At 38.8% G+C, this 19,495-nt stretch overlaps 1 protein-coding gene across 3 annotated transcripts in view; it reads left to right on the top strand.

Annotated features, from left to right (window-relative positions):
- FNDC3A (fibronectin type III domain containing 3A) overlaps positions 1–19,495 on the top strand; it is a 228,056-nt gene that overhangs the window by 135,077 nt on the left and 73,484 nt on the right. For all 3 annotated transcript variants that reach the window (XM_003811430.6, XM_003811431.6, XM_003811432.6), the window contains one exon: positions 3,897–3,973. In XM_003811430.6, coding sequence (XP_003811478.1) covers positions 3,897–3,973 — 77 coding nt within the window. The remainder of the gene's footprint in view (positions 1–3,896; positions 3,974–19,495) is intronic.

The following is a 19,495-nucleotide window of genomic DNA, read 5'->3' on the forward strand; positions in this document are numbered from 1 at the left end:
AATTTGTAATTTTATTTAAAAAAAACCTCTTAAATATGAATGTATATTAACAAGGAAAGATAAAGAAGAATTTAAGTTATACTAGTTGAAATATCTTCTTTAAGTCAGTGATGGCACTTTTTAAGAAGCAGGGGTGGGGAGCTTCTCAAATTTCTTAAGACAATTGGTTAGAATTGTTTACTCTTCTGCAGGTTTTTGAAATAGGAAATGTATCCTTAATAGCTCCATGATTGGGGTAAATCATGCTCAAATCACATAGATTATAAAGGAGCTGCTAAGTGTATGCACAGTTGTTGTCAGGTATTGCTACTCTTGTGCCAGGCATACATTTGACAATAGGATCTGAGTTTCTTCCTTGGGACAAAATCTCCCTCATTGCATACAAATTTAAGTCAGTTTGTAGTTAATTTTCTGTTACTTTCTAAATTAAAAAGTATTGTTGGAACTAAGGAGCTAATCAAACATTTACATCATTAAATATGCAAGGCTTTAAGGTTTCGCTACTATAGACACAGGAGTAACAACAGACATGAGATGCTGTAAACGTTGTAGTTCTAAACATCGATACTTGTATTTATTATGTTTATACAATAGGGGTTTGCATTCAGTGTTGAATGTTACTTCACAGCAATATTTTAGGCATTAAATATGGTACCGATAAATTGTCTTTTTTAAAAAAAATCTGGCTGGGCATGGTGGCTCACACCTGTAATCCTAGCACTTTGGGAGCCCGAGGCAGGTGGATCACCTGAGGTTAGGAGTTCAAGACCAGCCTGGCCAACATGATGAAACCCCGTCTCTACTAAAAATACAAAAATTAGCCGGGCATGGTGGCACATGCATGTAATCCCAGCTACTCGGGAGGCTGAAGCAGAAGAATCGCTTGAACCCAGGAGGAAGAGGTTGCATTGAGCTGAGATAGCGCCACTGCACTCCAGCCTGGGCAACAGAGTAAAACTCCATCTCAAAAAAAAAAAAAAATCTAACCATATACAATTTCTGCCTCAGGATAAAAAAAAATTTTTTTGCTAGAGTGAAAGGATTACTTCGTAAAGAAGTAAGTTAATCAGTCTTTTTCCTGGACTACATCTAGTAATATATTTACTACTGGTTTATTTTAGCTTACATTTCTCTTTTCAGCATCACACTTAGATATAATTAAAAAACAAAGTAGAATCTTGTATTACCAAATTATAAACTATTTTAGCGGCTATCAAAGTATAAAATGGTTTGAATTGTAACTACATATATATTCGTATTTCTGGTAAAAGGAGGGCCACTTGAAGCAATTGTGTGATTTTACTATTTTAAATGTAATTAGCAATAACTTATTATTCTGATGGCAAAAGAAAAACCTATTCTGATGACTTGATGTAAGGATTAAATTTGACAGCATATAAAAGGACCCACAGTAAAAGTGCAATGCTAATGGCCTTTATTAAGATTATAAAATATGATTTTCAGTGAATTCTCTGTCAAGTTCTCAGCTGAATTTCACATATTGTAAGTAATACCTAAGCCACCTGTAAGGATTCAGGAAGTTAGTTTACTGTAGTTTTATATAAATTAGCTAATGGAAGTAAACCAGCATTAGTTTAAAACAGTTCTCATTTCTCTTGAGTCTAGAATATAGGAGCTAAACGGTGAGTTTTGCATGAAGCTTTTCTGCCTAGAGGTATAAAGCAGCTCACAAGTTTTATTCAGTAAATTAATAGGTAATGTTTGCTTAAACTTAAGAAAATTTTATTCTTTCTCTCATGTTTTTAAGTATGTAAAGACAACAAAGGCCTTAATTTTCCTTAGAGGCTTTGGAGCATTGTTCTTAAGCCTCAAATTATATCAGTTGCCAATACTGCACAGTATTTTAATGTTTACTAAAAATGTGGTAAGGATATGTCCTTAGAAATAAAACTACCTGGTTTTGAATCCCACTTCTACCACTTGGGGAGCTTAATCTCTCTGTGCCTCAGTTTCCACATCTAGAAAATGGAGATGATGATGATGATGATGATAATATTTACCTGATAGAATGATTATGAGGAGAAAAAATATGTAAAAGGCCTGGCACATAGTAAGTTAGTATTAGCTATATATAATTAAAATAATATTCTGGACAACTTCATGTATTTGGTGGTGGTCTTGTTTTGGATGGGAAGAGTATCTTATTGAAAAGTTCTTTTCACAGCCAGATATTATATAGTGTAATTTAGTGTTCTACACAAACACTTCTTACTTTCTCTCAACCACTTCAGTCTTATCCCTACTTTCTCTTCCCCTCCCCACCTCTTCTGTCCTTTCTCTCCCCTCCCCCTTTCTCCTATTTCTCCACATCGTTCCTCCTCCCCCTTACCCTTCTGTTTTCTCCTCTCCCTCCCTTCTTGTCTTCTCTTCACTCTCCTTTACTGCCTCTTGTCCCCTTTCTTATCCCTCCCTTTTCTTCTCTTACCTCTCACCTCTCTCCTTCTCTCCCCTCTTGCCTTTCTCCTCTCCTTGCTTGCTTCCCCCCTTTTTTCCTCCACTTTCCCCACTTTCCTTACCCCTGTTTAGTATTTTCCGTCACCCGTTTAGTATTTTCCCTCTTACACCCCCTTTCTTTTGTATTCTCTTTTCTCTTCCCTAGCTCTCTCATCTCCCTAGCCCTAATTTCATCACCACTGTGTGGTTCTGTCCTCACCCCTTGCCTTCCCTAGAAAGGGCAGAATGGCTGTAATCCGGATTTGTTGTGACCTCCATGCCCTTTATTCTGATTTTCTGAAGTATGTATAATATTAAGAGTTACTTGTTTTCTACCCTACATTTGAGCTTTTCCTCCTTTATTTCTTTTATAGCTGAGAGCCATTATATAATGGTTGATTATAATTCTGCATATAAAAGAGATCCTTCCCCCTTTACATTCCTCATCAGACCTTTGTTCTTATTCCCTTAGAAATAAGTAATTTCTTTGAAAAGGTTTCATTTCAGGTTATAAAAAACTGGTGGGCATGAGGGGACACTGCAGTGTAAAGTTACAGGAAGAAAGGAACGGAAGGGGGGTAAGAGACTTTTTTAAAAGTTACATAAAGCAACTAAGATTTTAGTTCCTAGAAAGAACAAAACACACCTTCTCCAAATGCTTCTTTTGTTCCCAGAAACGTTAAAAGAGAAGGTAAACTAGAGATAATAGTTATAAAAGTTAATTGGAAAACCTAACACTATAAAAGTGAAAGGAAGTGTAGAGTGAGAGAAGCTGAATTTTCTTTTTTAGAACTTTTTAGTGTGAGAAACAAAAAAAAAATTTTTTTTTTCCTTTGGGTAAGTACACGTGTGGCATTTCTCTTTGTTCTTAAGCCCCCATAGACATGAGTCACACATTACACAAGTATTTTAACCCTAACAAAGCGAGTTCCAAATTTCTAACTATTCTTCCTCTTGCTGCTTTTCACTCTTGCTTTTTTATTTTGTCCCTGTTACTTTTGAAAATTTTGCCTTTTGTATTTTTCATTGATTTTATATGCAGAGTTTAGTTTGATTTTTCTCTAGGTCAGTGTTTCTAAACTTACACTATTATAAGAGTCACCTGGGATATTTGTAAAGTGAATATAATGATTCAAGACCCCATTGACTAAGAATCTCTAGGAGAGCCTGTTAATATGTTTTAAAAAGCCCTCCAACCTCCCCCCCCGCACCACCCCTACCCCAGCAACTTTAAAAAACACAAAGGTAGGTAAAGGGTAATTTGTGCACTTTACAAGATAAATTTTTATAACAAGTCAATCATCTGAATTTCTTTTTATAAAAATGTAGTTACTGTTGGCTTGAGTGTTTAGATGAAGTATTCAAAATGTAATTCAAATTGTTTTCAACTTTAGCCCGATAAGCAATCATGGGTTAATACATCATTTCTGTGACCCATTCAGGTCCTGCTCAGGTTCCAATGATGTCCCCAAATGGTTCTGTGCCTCCTATCTATGTGCCTCCTGGATATGCCCCACAGGTATGTTTTTATGCTATTTTTCTTTTCATATTTATATAATAGTGATAATGTTATTCTCTTTGACTTTGATTTTGATTAACAAAAACCATTTAATTACTGAGGCTTACCAAGTGTTGTGTATCTATCATAAATCTCTTTCAAGTATTTTAGTACATTTGGAAAGGAAGAAAAATTTTTATTGGCAGCACTCATCATTTGTCCTTGTCTTTGGGTATTAAGTCACAAAAGAAAATTCATTCTAGAGTTTTATCTCCCTAAATATATGACTAAATAAAAATAATATTTTAGGTTGTAAAGGTGCCTACACTGACATTTTTAAATTTAGAAATTTGCTTAGATGTAACCCAAGACAATGCTTCCAACTTTATTCATACAATGAATCTCAGACACTGTTGATAATTGCATGGCATATTGTGTTCAATAGAAAAGAGTTTAGCAACCCTGAGGGACGGGGGGGGTGGGGAAATCAGTATCTCCATACACCTGTAACCTTTTATGCATAATGACTGGGAAGCTCTGACCTTAAGTATAGTAATTTATGAACACAGGCAAACTGAATTAAACTGTAAAATCTGCAGGTGTTCAATATCTTCCACTACTGAGATTTCGTATGGTCTGCACTCTTTGCCTCAATCTGTTTTGGGAAATAATCATTTTCTCTCCCTAGCATTGAATTTACACTTGAAGTTTTTCTTCAGGCCCTCTGTTACTTCCTCCCTGATTATGCCAGAATATTGGTGGTGGGATATTGGGGTGGATTTTCTGCACACTCTGTGAAGCACACCATCACATGAACGACAGCAAAAGAAGAGCGTGCTGGGAAGGAGAGAATGGAATGAGATTTAGAGTCAGAAAAGCTGAATCCATATCTTATTTCAAACCTTTGCTGGCTGCATGGTCTTGGGCAAATCAACTTCCTTCAGTCTCAGTGCCTTCATTATGAGATGAGATCACGTACTGAAATTACCTTGTAAGCTTTTCAGAGTAGTCTCTACTAACTATCTCTACTTTTGTTTAGCACACTGACTCCTTAATATAGTCTGCATTCTGTCTATGTTACTCTACTAAAACAGCTTTCCGCTGTGTACCAAATCCAAAGTCCTGCTTTCCAGCCTGGTCCTCTTTGACCTCTAAAAATTTGGTACCACTGATAAGATTTACTGCAGATTTCCTTGACATCATGCTGCCCTGATTTTTTTTTTCTACTTCTTTGTTGCACCTTCTCAGATCTTCCTTCTCTTACATGAAGACTGTTCTCTAGCATAGTTCAGTTCATGATTTATTGAGTGGCACCACGTACTGAGCTCTGTATTGGGAGCTAGTGATAAAAAGATGATTAAGACAAGTTCTTTCAGTGCACTTGGGTTATCTGCTGTTCTCTCATCTTACAGTACCTTTTCGTTTTATTTTTTGTGGCAAACTCCTATCCTTTTCATTTCACTTCATCGTGAGCTCTGAAAGCAGTTTTCCCTGAGCCTTTCCAGGTGCTTCTCCCTTTGGGCTTTCGTGGCATATTATTAATATATATATTCCTCTTTTCATAAACTTATGAAATGTGTAATTCTCTTTCCTGAGATTATGAATTCTTACAGTTCCTATGTTCAACAGTGTTCCACAAATATGTATTGAGTGTTTATATATGTCAGGCACTCTTGAGTGCTTGGAATATGTCCATGACTGAAAGAGGCAAAGACTCATGCCGCTCTGTGGTTTATATTCTTATGGGAAGAGGCAAATAAAAAGTGGATAAACTCTATAATGTTTGCTGGGCATGGTGGCTCACGCCTGTAATCCCAGCTCTTTGGGAGGCCAAGGCGGGTGGATTACCTGAGGTCAGGAGTTCGAGACCAGCCTGGTGAAACCCTGTCTCTACAAAAAATACAAAAATTAGCTGGTCATGGTAGCAGGTGCCTGCAATCCCAGCTACTAGGGAGGCTAAAGCAGGAGAATCGCTTGAACCTGGGAGGCGGAGGTTGCAGTGAGCCAAGATCGCACCATTGCACTCCAGCCTGGGAGACAGAGTGAGACTCCGTCTCAAAAAAAAAAAAAAAAATTCTATAATGTGTTAGAGCTGGTTATATTTTACAAGAGTGGTCGGAAGAGGCCTCATGGGCAGGTAAGATTTGAGCCAAGTCTTGAAGGACAGGTGGGGGTTAGCTATGCATCTATCTGAGAAAAGAGGATTCTGGACAGAAATGGCCAGTGCAAGTGGCCTAAGATGACAGCATGCCTGGGAACAGCAAGGAGGTCAGTATGATTGGACTGATTCATCAAGGGAGAATACTAGGGAATGAGGTAAGAAGTAAGAAGTCTAGATCATATAAGACTCTTACTTATCTTTATATCCTCAATGCCAAGTATATAGCCTGTCATATAGTAGGGGCTCAGTAAATATTTGTAAATTAGATAATCATCCGAGTTGAGGTTCTGTATCTTTAGACCAAAAGCCACAGAGATAATCTTCCTATAGCATTTCTTTGGTCATAAAGAGCCTGTAGCCGGCTTGTCCACTCAATGAAGTCTAGATTTCTTGACATTTAAGGCTTTACACGGTTCTGTCCTGGTTTGCCTTTGCACCATTTTCTTGATACTTTCAATTATGTCCATTTTTGTAGCTGAACATTTCTCACATGCTTACTTGGTGTTTCCTTAATGCTGTTATCTAAGGAATGTTATTCATTTCTCCATTTCTGCCTTTTAAAATTCTACCCATCCTTGAGGGCCTACCTAGATCATGTTATTGAACCACTTCTTGGTTATAATACATAACACCTAATATAATTATGTACTGTTAGCCCTTCATATCCTTAGGTTCCAAATCTATGGATTCAACCAACCACAGATTGAAAATATTTGAAAAAAAAAATTGCATCTATACTGAACACGTACAGACTTTCTTGTCACATTTCTTAATACAATATAACTATTTACACAGCATTTACATTATATTAGGTATGATAAGTAATCTAGAGATGATTTAAAGTACACCAGAGGGTGTTGTAGGTTATAAGCAAGTACTACACCGTTTTATATCAGAGGCTTGAGCATTAGAAAATTTTGGTATCCACAGAAAGTCCTGGAACCAATCCCCCATGCATACCAAGGGACAACTGCATATGTATTTTTACTCCTACAGGATTTTAGGTTCCTTAAGATAGGAACTGCCTTTTAATTATTTTTGTGTTCTTGTAGTAACTCAAATGTAGTAGGTGTCCCATAAATAGTTGTCACATAAATTAATGAATTTTAACAATAATCTTCCTGGAAGGATTATGTGAGGTTAGTGGGCTACTATTATTAATCTTAATTTAAGATGAAGATTATCTCTAGAAAATGTGTCGTTTTCATTACACAGGGTAATCCAAAGACAAAAATCTAGTCTTACTGTTTTTTAGTTAATTTAAGTTTCCAGTATGTAAGACTTGATTCTTCCACAGAGGGCGAGCCCACAGAGGGCAAGCTGAAGCAGGGTGGGGCATCGCCTCACCCAGGAAGCAAAAGGGGTCGGGGAGCTCCCTCCCCTAGCCAAGGGAAGCCATGAGGGACTGTGCCATGAGGAACAGTGCATTCCGGCAGCCCAGATACCACACTTTTCCCACAGTCTTCACAACCCGCAGACCAGGAGATTCCCTTGGGTGCCTACACCACCAGGGCCCTGGGATTCAAGCACAAAACTGGGCAGGCATTTGGGCAGACACTGAGCTAGCTGCAAGAGCTTTTTTTCATATTCCAGTGGCTCCTGGAACGCCAGCAAGACAGAACCGTTCACTCCCCTGGAAAGGGGGCTGAAGTCAGGGAGCCAAGTGGTCTAGCTCAGCGGATCCCATCTCCACAGAGCTCAGCAAGCTAAGATCCACTGGCTTGAAATTCTCGCTGCCAGCACAGCAGTCTGAAGTCCACCTGGGACACTCAAGCTTGATGGGGGAGGGGCGTCTGCCATTACTGAGGCTTGAGTAGGTAGTTTTCCCTGAACAGTGTAAACAAAGCCACCAGGAAGCTGGAACTGGGCAGAGCCCACCGCAGCTCATCAAAGCCACTGTAGCCAGACTACCTCTCTAGATTCCTCCTCTCTGGGCAGGGCATCTCTGAAAGAAAGGCTCCAGCCCCAGTCAGGGGCTTATAGATAAAACTCCCGTCTTCCTGAGACAGAGCACCTGGGGGAAGGGGCAAGTGTGGGCACAGCTTCAGCAGACGTAAACGTTCCTGCCTGCTGGCTCTAAAGCAAGCAGTGGATCTCCCAGCAGAGCTCCCGAGCTCTGCTAAGGGACACATTGCCTCCTCAAGTGGTTCCCTAACCCCCGTGCCTCCTGACTGGGAGACACCTTCCAGCAGGGTCGACAGACACCTCATACAGGAGAGCTCCAGCTGGCATCTGGTGGGTGCCCTTCTGGGACAGAGCTTCCAGAGGAAAGAACAGGCAGCAGTCTTTGCTGTTCTGCAGCCTCTGTTGGCGATACCCAGGCAAACAGGGTCTGGAGTGGACCTCCAGCAAACTCCAGCAGACCTGCCACAGAGGGGCCTGACTACTAGAAGGAAAGTAAAAGAAAGGAATAGCAACAACATCAAGAAACACGATGTCCACACAGAAACCCCATCCGAAGGTCACCAAGATAAAAGGCCAAAGGTAGATAAATCCATGAAGATGAGGAAAAACCAGCACAAAAAGGCTGAAAATTCCAAAAACCTCCTGCAAAGGATCACAACTCCTTGCCAGCAAGTGAACAAATCTGGACGGAGAATGAGTTTGACGAATTGACAGAAGTAGGCTTCAGAAGGTGGGTAATAACAAACTCCTCTGAGCTAAAGGAGCATGTTCTAACCCAATGCAAGGAAGCTAAGAACCTTGAAAAAAGGTTACAGGAATTGCTAACTTGAACGACCAGTTTAGAGAAGAACATAAATGACCTGATAGAGCTGAAAAACACAGCACAAGAACTTCGTGAAGCATACACAAGTACCAACAGCCAAATCAATCAAGCAGAAGAAAGGATGTCAGAGATTGAAGATCAACTTAATGAAATAAAGTGTGAAGACAAGATTAGAGAGACAAGAATGAAAATGAACGAACAAAGCCTCCAAGAAATATGGGACTATGTGAAAAGTCCAAACCTATGTTTGATTGGTATACCTGAAAGTGATGGGGAATATGGATCCAAGTTGGAAAACACTCTTCAGGATATTATCCAGGAGAACTTCCCCAACCTAGCAAGACAGGCCAACATTCAAATTCAGGAAATACAGAGAAAACCACTAAGATACTCCTTGAGAAGAGCAAACCCAAGACACGTAATTGTCAGATTCACCAAGGTAGAAATGAAGGAAAAAATGTTAAGGGCAGCCAGAGAGAAAGGTCAGGTTACCCACAAAGGGAAGCCCGTCAGACTAATAGCAAATCTCTCTTCAGAAACTCTCCAAGCCAGAAGAGAGTGGGGGCCAATATTCAACATTCTTAAAGGAAAGAATTTTCAACCCAGAATTTCATATCCAACCAAACTAAGCTTCATAAGCGAAGGAGAAATAAAATCCTTTACAGACAAGCAAATGCCAAGAGATTTCATCACCACCAGGCCTGCCTTACAAGAGCTCCTGAAGGAAGCCCTAAATATGGAAAGGAAAAACCAGTACCAGCCACTGCAAAAACATGCCAAATTGTAAAGACCATCGACTCTATGAAGAGACTGCATCAACTAATGGGCAAAATAACCAGCTAGCATCATAATGACAGGATCGAATTCACACATCACAGTATTAATCTTAAATGTAAATGGGCTAAATGCCCCAATTAAAAGACACAGACAGGCAAATTGGATAAAGAGTCGAGACCCGTTGGTGTGCTGTATTCAGGAGACCCATCTCACATGCAGAGACATACATAGGCTCAAAATAAAGGAATGGAGGAAGATTTACCAAGCAAATGGAAAGCAAAAAAAAAAAAAAAGCAGGAGTTGCAATCCTAGTCTCTGATAAAACAGACTTCAAACCAACAAAGATCAAAAAAGACAAGAAGGGTATTACATAATGGTAAAGGGACCAGTGCAACCAGAAGAGCTAACTATCCTAAATATATATGAACCCAATACAGGAGCACCCAGATTTATAAAGCAAGTTCTTAGAGACCTACAAACAGACTTAGACTCCCACACAATAATAATGGGTGGTAATAATTAACACCCCACTGTCAATATTAGATCAATGAGACAGAAAATTAACAAGGATGTTCAGGACTTGAACTTAGCTCTGCACCAAGCTGACCTAATAGACATCTACAGAACTCTCCACCCCAAATCCACACAATATACATTCTTCTCAGCACCACATCACACTTATTCTAAAACTCACCACATAATTGGAAGTAAAACACTTCTCAGCAAATGTAAAAGAACAGAAATTATAACAAACAATCTCTCAGGCCACAGTGCAATCAAATTAGGACTCAGGATTAAGAAACTCACTCAAAACCACACAACTACATGGAAACTGAACAACCTGCTCCTGAATGAGTACTGGGTAAATAATGAAATGAAGGCAGAAATAAAGATGTTCTTTGAAACCAATGAGAACAAAGACACAACATACCGGAATCTTAGGGACACATTTAAAGCAGTATGTAGAGGGAAATTTATAGCACTAAATGCCCACATGAGAAAGCGGGAAAAATCTAAAATCAACACCCTAACATCACAATTAAAAGAACTAGAGAAGCAAGAGCAAACAAATTCAGAAGCTAGTAGAAGACAAGAAATAACTAAGATCAGAGCAGAGCTGAAGGAGATAGAGACAAAAATAAACCCTTCAAAAAAATCAATCAGTTCAGGAGCTGGTTTTTTGAAAAGATGAACAAAATAGATAGACCACTAGCTGGACTGTTAAAGAAGAAAAGAGAGGAGAACCAAATAGACACAATAAAAAATGATAAAGGGGATATCACCACTGATCCCACAGAAATACAAACTACCATCAGGGAATACTATAAACACCTCTATGCAAATAAACTAGAAAATCTAGAAGAAATGGGTAAACTCCTGGACACATACACCCCCCCAAAGACTAAACAAGGAAGAAGTGGAATCCCTGAATAGACCAATAACAAGTTCTAAAATTGAGGCGGTAATTGATAGCCTAACAACCAAAAAAAGCCCAGGACCAGATGGATTCACAGCCTAATTCTACCAGAGGTACAAAGAGGAGCTGTTACCATTCCTTCTGAAAGTATTACAAACAACAGAAAAAGACGGACTCCTCCCTAACTCATTTTATGAGGCCAGCATCATCCTGATACCAAAACCTTGCAGAAGTACAACAAAAAAAGAAAATTTCAGGCCAGTATCCCTGATGAAGATCGATGCGAAAATCCTCAATAAAATAACTGGCAAACTGAATTCAGCAGCACATCCAAAAGCTTATCCACCATGATCAAGTCTGCTTCATCCCTGGGATGCAAGGCTGGTTCAACATACGTAAATCAATAAACGTAATCTATCACATAAACAGCACCAATGACAAAAATGACATGATTATCCCAATAGACGCAGAAAAGGCCTTCAATAAAATTGAAGTCCTTCATGCTAAAAACTTTCAATAAACTAGGTATTGATGGAACATATCTCAAAATAATAAGAGCTGTTTATAACAAACCCACAGCCAATATCATACTGAATGGGCAAAAGCTGGAAGCATTACCTTTGAAAACCAGCAGAAGACAAGGATGCCCTCTCTCACCATTCCTACTCAACATAGTATTGGGAGTTCTGGCCAGGCAGTCAGGCAAGAGAAAGAAATAAAGAGTTTTCAAATAGGAAGAGAGGAAGTCAAATTGTCTCTCTTTGCAGATGACATGATTGTATATTTAGAAAACCCCATCGTCTCAGCCCAAAATCTCCTTAAGCAGATAAGCAACTTCAGCAAAGTCTCAGGATACAAAATCAATGTGCAAAAATCACAAGCATTCCTATACACCAATAATAGGCAAACAGAGAGCCAAATCATGAGTGAACTCCTGTTCAAAATTGCTACAAAGAGAATAAAATACCTAGGAATCCAACTTACAAGGGATGTGAAAGACCTCTTCAAGGAGAACTACAAACTGCTGCTCAAGGAAATAAGAGAGGACACAAACAAATGGAAAAACATTCCATGCTCATGGATAGGAAGAATCAGTATTGTGAAAATGGCCATACTGCCCAAAGTAATTTATAGATTCAGTGCTATCCCTATCAAGCTACCATTGATTTTCTTCACAGAATTAGAAAAACTACTTTAAATTTCATATGGAACCAAAAAAGAGCCCATATAGCCAAAACAATCCTAAAGAAAAAGAACAGGACTGGAGGCATCATGCTGCCTGACTTCAAACTATACTACAAATCTACAGTAACCAAAACAGCATGGTACTGGTACCAAAACAGATATATAGACCAATGGAACAGAACAGAGGCCTCAGAAATAATACCACACATCTACAACCATCTCATCTTTGACAAACCGGGCAAAAACAACCAATGGGGAAAGGATTCCCTATTTAATACATTGTGTTGGGAATACTGGCTAGCCACATGCAGAAAACTGAAACTGGACCCTTTCCTTACACTTTATACAAAAGTTAACTCAAGATGGATTAAAGACTTAAATATAAAACCTAAAACCGTAAAAACCCTAGAGGAAAACCTAGGCAATACCATTCAGGACATAGGCATGGGCAAAGACTTCATGACCAAACACCAAAAGCTATGGCAACAAAAGCCAAAATTGACAAACGAGATCTAATTAAACTAAAGAGCTTCTTCTGTACAGCAAAAGAAACTATAATCAAAGTAAACAGGCAGCCTGTAGAAAGGGAGAAAATTTTTGCAATCTATCCATCTGACAAAGGGCTAATATCCAGAATATACAAAGAACTTAAACAAATTTACAAAAAAAAAAAACCAACCCCATCAAAAAGTGGGCGAAGGATCTGAACAGACACTTCTCAAAAGAAGACATTTATGTGGCCAACAAACATATGAAAAAAAGCTTATCATTGGTCATTAGAGAAATGCAAATCAAAACCACAATGAGCTACCATCTCACGCCAGTTAGAATGGCGGTCATTAAAAAGTCAGGGAACCACAGATGCTGGAGAGATGTGGAGAAATAGGAACGCTTTTACACTGTTGGTGGTAGTGTAAATTAGTTCAACCATTGTGGAAGACAGTGTGGCAATTCCTCAAGGATCTAGAACCACAAATACCATTTGACCCAGCAATCCCATTACTGGGTATATAGCCAAAGGATTATAAATCATTGTACTAGGACCATGCACATGTATGTTTATTGCAGCACTATTCACAGTAGCAAAGACTTGGAACCAACCCAAATGCCCATCAGTGATAGACTGGATAAAGAAAATGTGGTGCATATACACCATGGAATAGTGTGCAGCCATAAAAAAGGATGAATTCATGTCCTTTGCAGGGACATGGATGAAGCTGGAAACCATCATTCTCAGCAGATTAACACAGGAACAGAAAACCAAACACCACATGTTCTCACTTATAAATGGGAGTTGAACAACGAGAACACATAGACACAGGGAGGGGAACATCACACACTGGGGCCTGTGAAGGGATGGGGAGCTAGGGGAGGGATAGCATTAGGAGAAATACCTAATATAGATGATGGGTTGATGGGTGCAGCAAACCACCATGGCACGTGTATACCTATGTAACAAACCTACATGTTTGGCACATGTATCCCAGAACTTAAAGTCTAATTAAAAAAAAAAAAAGAGAGAAAAAAAGCTTCAGAAGAAGCAAACTATTTGAAAAGATGATACATAGTCCACATACCAAGATTATGTACTTTACACATAAATAACCTCCATAGCCATTTCTGGGGCCTGCTTGGTCCTTATTTTAGGCAGAACCTTAATGAGCTTTATTGTTGCAGTTTAATAAATAAGGATACTTTTAAGAAATTGGTGTACTGCACAGAGGCAGAACTATGTGCCAGTGGAATTAAGTTATCAAATGAGGAAATGAACAAAACATAGAACTATAAAACTTAAATACAAAGCAAGTGATGCCAGGAGTAGAAGGAACTTAATTCACTGGCAAATAGTACTAACTTAGAGTCCCTAAGAGCATTGTATTGCAGGACAGGATAACAATTCCGCTATTTCAGTGATGAAGTTAATAACTTATCAAGAGAAGTTTATGAACTACCTGAATGGGACTCCTGAAAGGCAATATCAGAAGTTCTGCCTTTCTGGTAATGGCTCCCTTAACTGTTTTTTTATAGAATGTGGGCTGCTATGGTAATGAGAGGGTGCCTAACAGGGAAGGAATTGTAGATCGCATAGCGTGGGGAAAGAACCTATATCGACTTTGGGGAAAGTTTCAGGTTACTCCTTTGAGCTGTGCTTGCTGTTTCATTTTGCCTTTATGATGGCACGCAGGAGTGAGGTCAGTGTGTTTTTCAGATATTCTGCAAATAATCTGATCTCAGACTTCTTGCTGCTCTCCTGGGGACAACAGCCAAAAGGGATGGGCAGGGGAGTGTGAGAAACTATAAGATGGGGAGACCTAAGAGATTTATATGAGAATGAAGAGATATAGTAAGAACTGGAGAGAAAGGAGATTGTGATCACATACTGTTGTATATGTTTGTAGACACATAAATGTTTGTTGAATGAATGGCCTATGTTATTGTTTAAGAGCTTAAAGTTGTTTTGAGCTTAAATTAAAGTGAAGCTGTATTATTAAGCTGTATTATTAAGAGCTTAAAGTTGGAATAGTTCTGGGTTCAGAGTGAGACCACAGAAGTAGGTTGCAAAAAGTAGAGAGGAAGCAAAGGTTGTAGGAATTGAGAAAGTCACAGAACCCTAATAGCTTCATGGTGTAAAGAGAGGGAGAAAGAAATGTAGCATTCTGTTAGTGCTAAAAGAACACATATATTTCTGATCATATCATTCATTTAACAAATAACTATTAGAGCATCAACCCATGTGCTAGGTACTATTCCAGGTCCTGGGGGAAAAAAACAATAAACAAAACATTTATTGTGGGCTTTATATTCTGGTAAGGAAGATACACAATATAAAATGTCAGATACAGTTTCCTTTCTCTGCAGCCCTTCTCAATTGTGTCTCTGTTCAATAAAGGAAGAAAAAAAAACATGTCTTTGCCTACTTAGAAATTAGGTGGCATCTGTGGTTAAGTGGTCAGACTATGCTAATGCCTCATTTAATTATATTTTATTGCCTTATCTGTATTTTAATTTTTATGAACACTGACAAATTTGAATTATATTTTATCTTTTTTTTCCTTTTCACAACGTACTTATTTTATTTTACATCACAACCAGTGTACCCTGTTGATGTGAAATCTGACCTCTACATGATGGCCATTTCTTAGCACCTAAGCCTCTGGAGACTTAGCAAATAGTTTTGAAGTCTGTTGCCTTCCTCTGAAGTTACTGGCTGCTTGAGGTAGTGGAGTTCACCATGCTCTTGGTTCTTGTCTGGCTTTTTTTTTTCCCCTCTTCTGTCTACATCTTAGGTTTGGGGGTTTTGTTTGTTTGTTTTTTTAATTGTGGTAAAACACACATAACATAAAATTACCATCTTAACCTTTTTTAAGTATACAGTTTAATGGCATTAGGTACATTTACAGCATTGCACTACCAGCTCCACCCTCCATCCACAGAACTCTTCATCTTGCTGAAAACTGAAGCTCTGAACCTGTTAAATAATAGCTCTCCATTTTCCTCTCCCCTAAGCTTATCTTTGTATTTTAAATGTTCTTTCTCATCAGAAAAGTGGTTTTAATTTCATAAATAATTTAGCCATTTATTTTTAATCAAATAAATATCTTGTCGTAAACAACAACAAAAAAGACACTAGAAGACCTATGGCTTCTATGCCCACAAAGTAGATAAGAACATGGAATCTGAAGCCAAGTTGCCCAAGTGCGAATACTAGCTCCCTCACTTTCTACCTATATGACCCTGGGCAAGTTATTTAACATCTCTATGTCTCAGTTTCTCCATCTGAAAAATTGAAATAATAATAGTATGTAGCATTGTTCCAAGGATCAAATAGTTCATATATGTTCCTTGAGAAACTTAACATTTAAATTATAGAGTAAGACATATGCATCTGGAAAATTAACATTTCAGTGTTACAAATATCCGGCAAGTGATACAGAATAAATGCAGTAGAAATTATAGGAGAGAGAGATCACTGAGATTGTAGTACCTAGGGAAGAGTTCATGGAGGAACAGTCAAACGGTATCTTCCACAGACTCCTAGCCCTACACTTCCACCAGGGTTTGCACATCTGCAGTTATGTGCTCTGCTTTCTCATCCAGCCCACAAACTCTTGTTTCCTCATCTGTAACACAAACTTTCCTGCTCCTGTCCAGACCCAGTTCCCCCACTGGGATACTGGAACCCATCCCATTTTGCCTGTGTAAGGACACATTACTCTAGCATTTTTCTTTTCTCTCTTCTGTGTTATCAATTTCTTGTTCTCTGCTAGATTATTTTCATTAGTATCTTGAGCCTTTTGTAATTTCACTCCTGAAAACAACAAAACATCAAAGTTTCTTGACTTCACTACTTGTATGAGCCACCACCCTATTTCTGTATTCCCCTTTGCAGCAGAACATTTTAAAATTGTGCAGTTAGCTCTAATTCTTCTCCTTACTTTCTCACTTAAACCCACTGCAGTTGGGCTTTGACCCTATGACTATACCAAAACTGCCCTCTTCAAGGTCACAGTAATGTCTACATTGCTAAATCCAGTGGTCAGATTCTTAGTCTTCCTCTTGTTTGACCTATCAGCAGCATTTGACACAGTTAATCCTTCCTCCTTGACATGCTTCACCAAACTTCCAGACTCTATACACTGTCTTAGTTTTCCTTCTACCTCGCTTGGTCATCCCTTCCCAATCTTTCCAGAATTGCAGACTAGTATATCTTAACAGTCTATTCAACATTTCCACTAAGTTGTCTTATAAACTCTTCAAACTCACAAGTGCAAAACTTGAAACTCCAAATCTCTTCCCCTGAAAAAAACTTGTTCTACTCCACAGCCTTCCTCATCACATTGATGGAAGACTATTGTTCCCTAACTTCTTTTTCTCACTTCCCACATGGAATCATCAGCTAATCTTGTCTTGTTTCTCTACTTTTTTTTTTTCTTTTTGAGATGGAGTCTTGCTCTGTCTCCCAGGCTGGAGTGCAGCGGCACAGTCTCGGCTCACTGCAACCTCTGCCTCCCTGGTTCAAACGATTCTCTTGCCTCAACCTCCTGAGCGCTGGGACTACAGGTGCGTGCCACCATGCCCAGCTAATTTTTGTATTTTTAGTAGAGATGGAATTTCACCATATTGGCCAGGCTGGTCTCGAACTCCTGACCTCATGATCCACCCACCTCGGCCTCCCAAAGTGCTGGGATTACAGGCGTGAGCCACTGCACCTGGCCTCTACTTTTAAATATATGCAGAATGTGGGTCACTTCTCACCATCTCCACTGCTGCCTCCCTGGTCTTAGCTGTGATCATCTCTTGCCTAGATTACTACAGTAGCTTTCTGAATGGTTTCCCTGCTTTTGTCTTTGCCTCCCTACGATCTCTTCTCAACTCAGCAGCCAGAATAATCCTGTCAAATATAAGGTTACATCAGGAATTCTCAACCATAGTAATGTAAACATTTGAGGTGGGGTGATGTTTTTGTTGCCCTCTGTGTTGTAGGTTATTTAGCAGTATTCTGGGCCTCTCTACTTTCTAGGTGTTAATAGTGCACCTCCCCCACTGCCCCGAGTTGTGACAACTATAAATGTCTCCAGACCCTACCGCATATCCTCTAGGAGTCAGAAACACTAGATTTTATCACTCTTCTGCCCAAAACTTTGTGATGATTTCCCATTCCACTGACAGTAAATGATGAACTCCAACTCCTTAATAGTAGCCTGTGTCGTGGTGCCTGACCTGACCACCCTATCACCCCTTCATTTCTTTGACTTCTTCTGCTTCTGCCTTTGCTCCTTTATACTCATGCAGTCACACCAGCTTCCTTTCATTCCTTGGGTATAATCAGCCCCACTTCTACCTTAGGGGCTTTATTCTAACTGTTCCCTCTTCCTAGAACAAATCTTCCAGATTTCTACATAGTTAATTCCTCCACTTCCTTCAAGTTTCTGCTTAAGCTTTACTTTGCCAGTAAGGCCTACTCTGATCCCTGTGTTTATTCTGTAACCTGCTCCTTTCTCACAACACTTCTAATAGCCCTTACCTGCTATGCCTTTTCCATAGTATTTATCACCTTGCAACATGCTAAGTAACTTACTTGTTGTGTTTGTCTGCCCCTGTTAGTGTGGGTTCCCCACAAATATTTAATATATCATTCTGAGGTTTTTCCCTCTTTGAATTATCAGTTTGTTTTGCTGAAAAATAGTGTTTTAAATGAGTGGAGAAGGTAAAGTTAGAGCTAGAATTGGAAGGATAGACAAGATTATTATAGATTAAAGGGAAGCAAAGTGAAGAAGAATAATTGCATAAATAAAAGTACAGGGTATAGAAATGTATAGTCACTGTGAAGACAGGTTTTTTATTATACCAGCCTGACTGCAGTTAATGTTTCAGGATTTGTTGCAAAAGAACGATACAACTTAGAAGGTAGTTTGGAACCAGGTTGAATGAATATGAAGTACAAGCCTCTTGGAAATGGCTCCGTTTTTTAAGATTTGTGAATTGGAGAGTGATAAAGGTGAAATGAGTATTGTGACAGATACTGTGATTTGGCTCACTTAAAATCCATTTCAAACTTCTTCCAGTGTTCGTTCCTGTAGGGTAGAAGCTAAAAAGCTATCAGCAGTTCCCAGATTCCCTTCAGGTAGGGTTCTAGATATTGTTTAGTTCCCATCAATCATATATGCTTGCTTGAGACTTAAATTCAGAACTGAGTTAAATAGGAAGAAAGGGGTCTGAGGCATCCATTTTGCTGAAAACAAGGCATTATGGTTCTAGACCCAGCATATTAAAAACAGTTAATTCATTTGGTCATCTAGTCCCCTGTTAGAAGAGTCATGTCACACTCCAGTAGGTAAGGATAGTTTAATAATCTAATTAATGTTTGTAATTTAGGCTTATCTATACCCAGATAAGTGTGTTTTCTAGTATACCTATACCTACCAAGCACATATATTTATAAAATAATTTGCTATCCTTAAGCATAATAAAACTTTGCCTTCCTGAAAATCAGGATTTGCCTTTAAATTAGCACTTAACAGTATGATCATTTTCTGTTTCCTGAGGAAGGTATTAGCCATTTGTTATACCTTAATAATTACCATATAAGTCTAAAAGAATAAGGGCCTTATTTTAGTGAGGGATTTCTAATTTTAAAAGTCCTTTAATTTTTTAGGGTTTCCTGTGTCTTTGCAGCTCTAGTAAGGTTCAAAGAGGAGTAAGTCTTATCATTTAAAAAAATTTATCCCCACGGTGTAATTCCTGTTTTTTGTTTTTTGGTTTTTTTTTTTTAGT

Source organism: Pan paniscus, chromosome 14 (assembly GCF_029289425.2).
Source record: "Pan paniscus chromosome 14, NHGRI_mPanPan1-v2.0_pri, whole genome shotgun sequence".
NCBI classification, from domain to species: domain Eukaryota; kingdom Metazoa; phylum Chordata; class Mammalia; order Primates; family Hominidae; genus Pan; species Pan paniscus.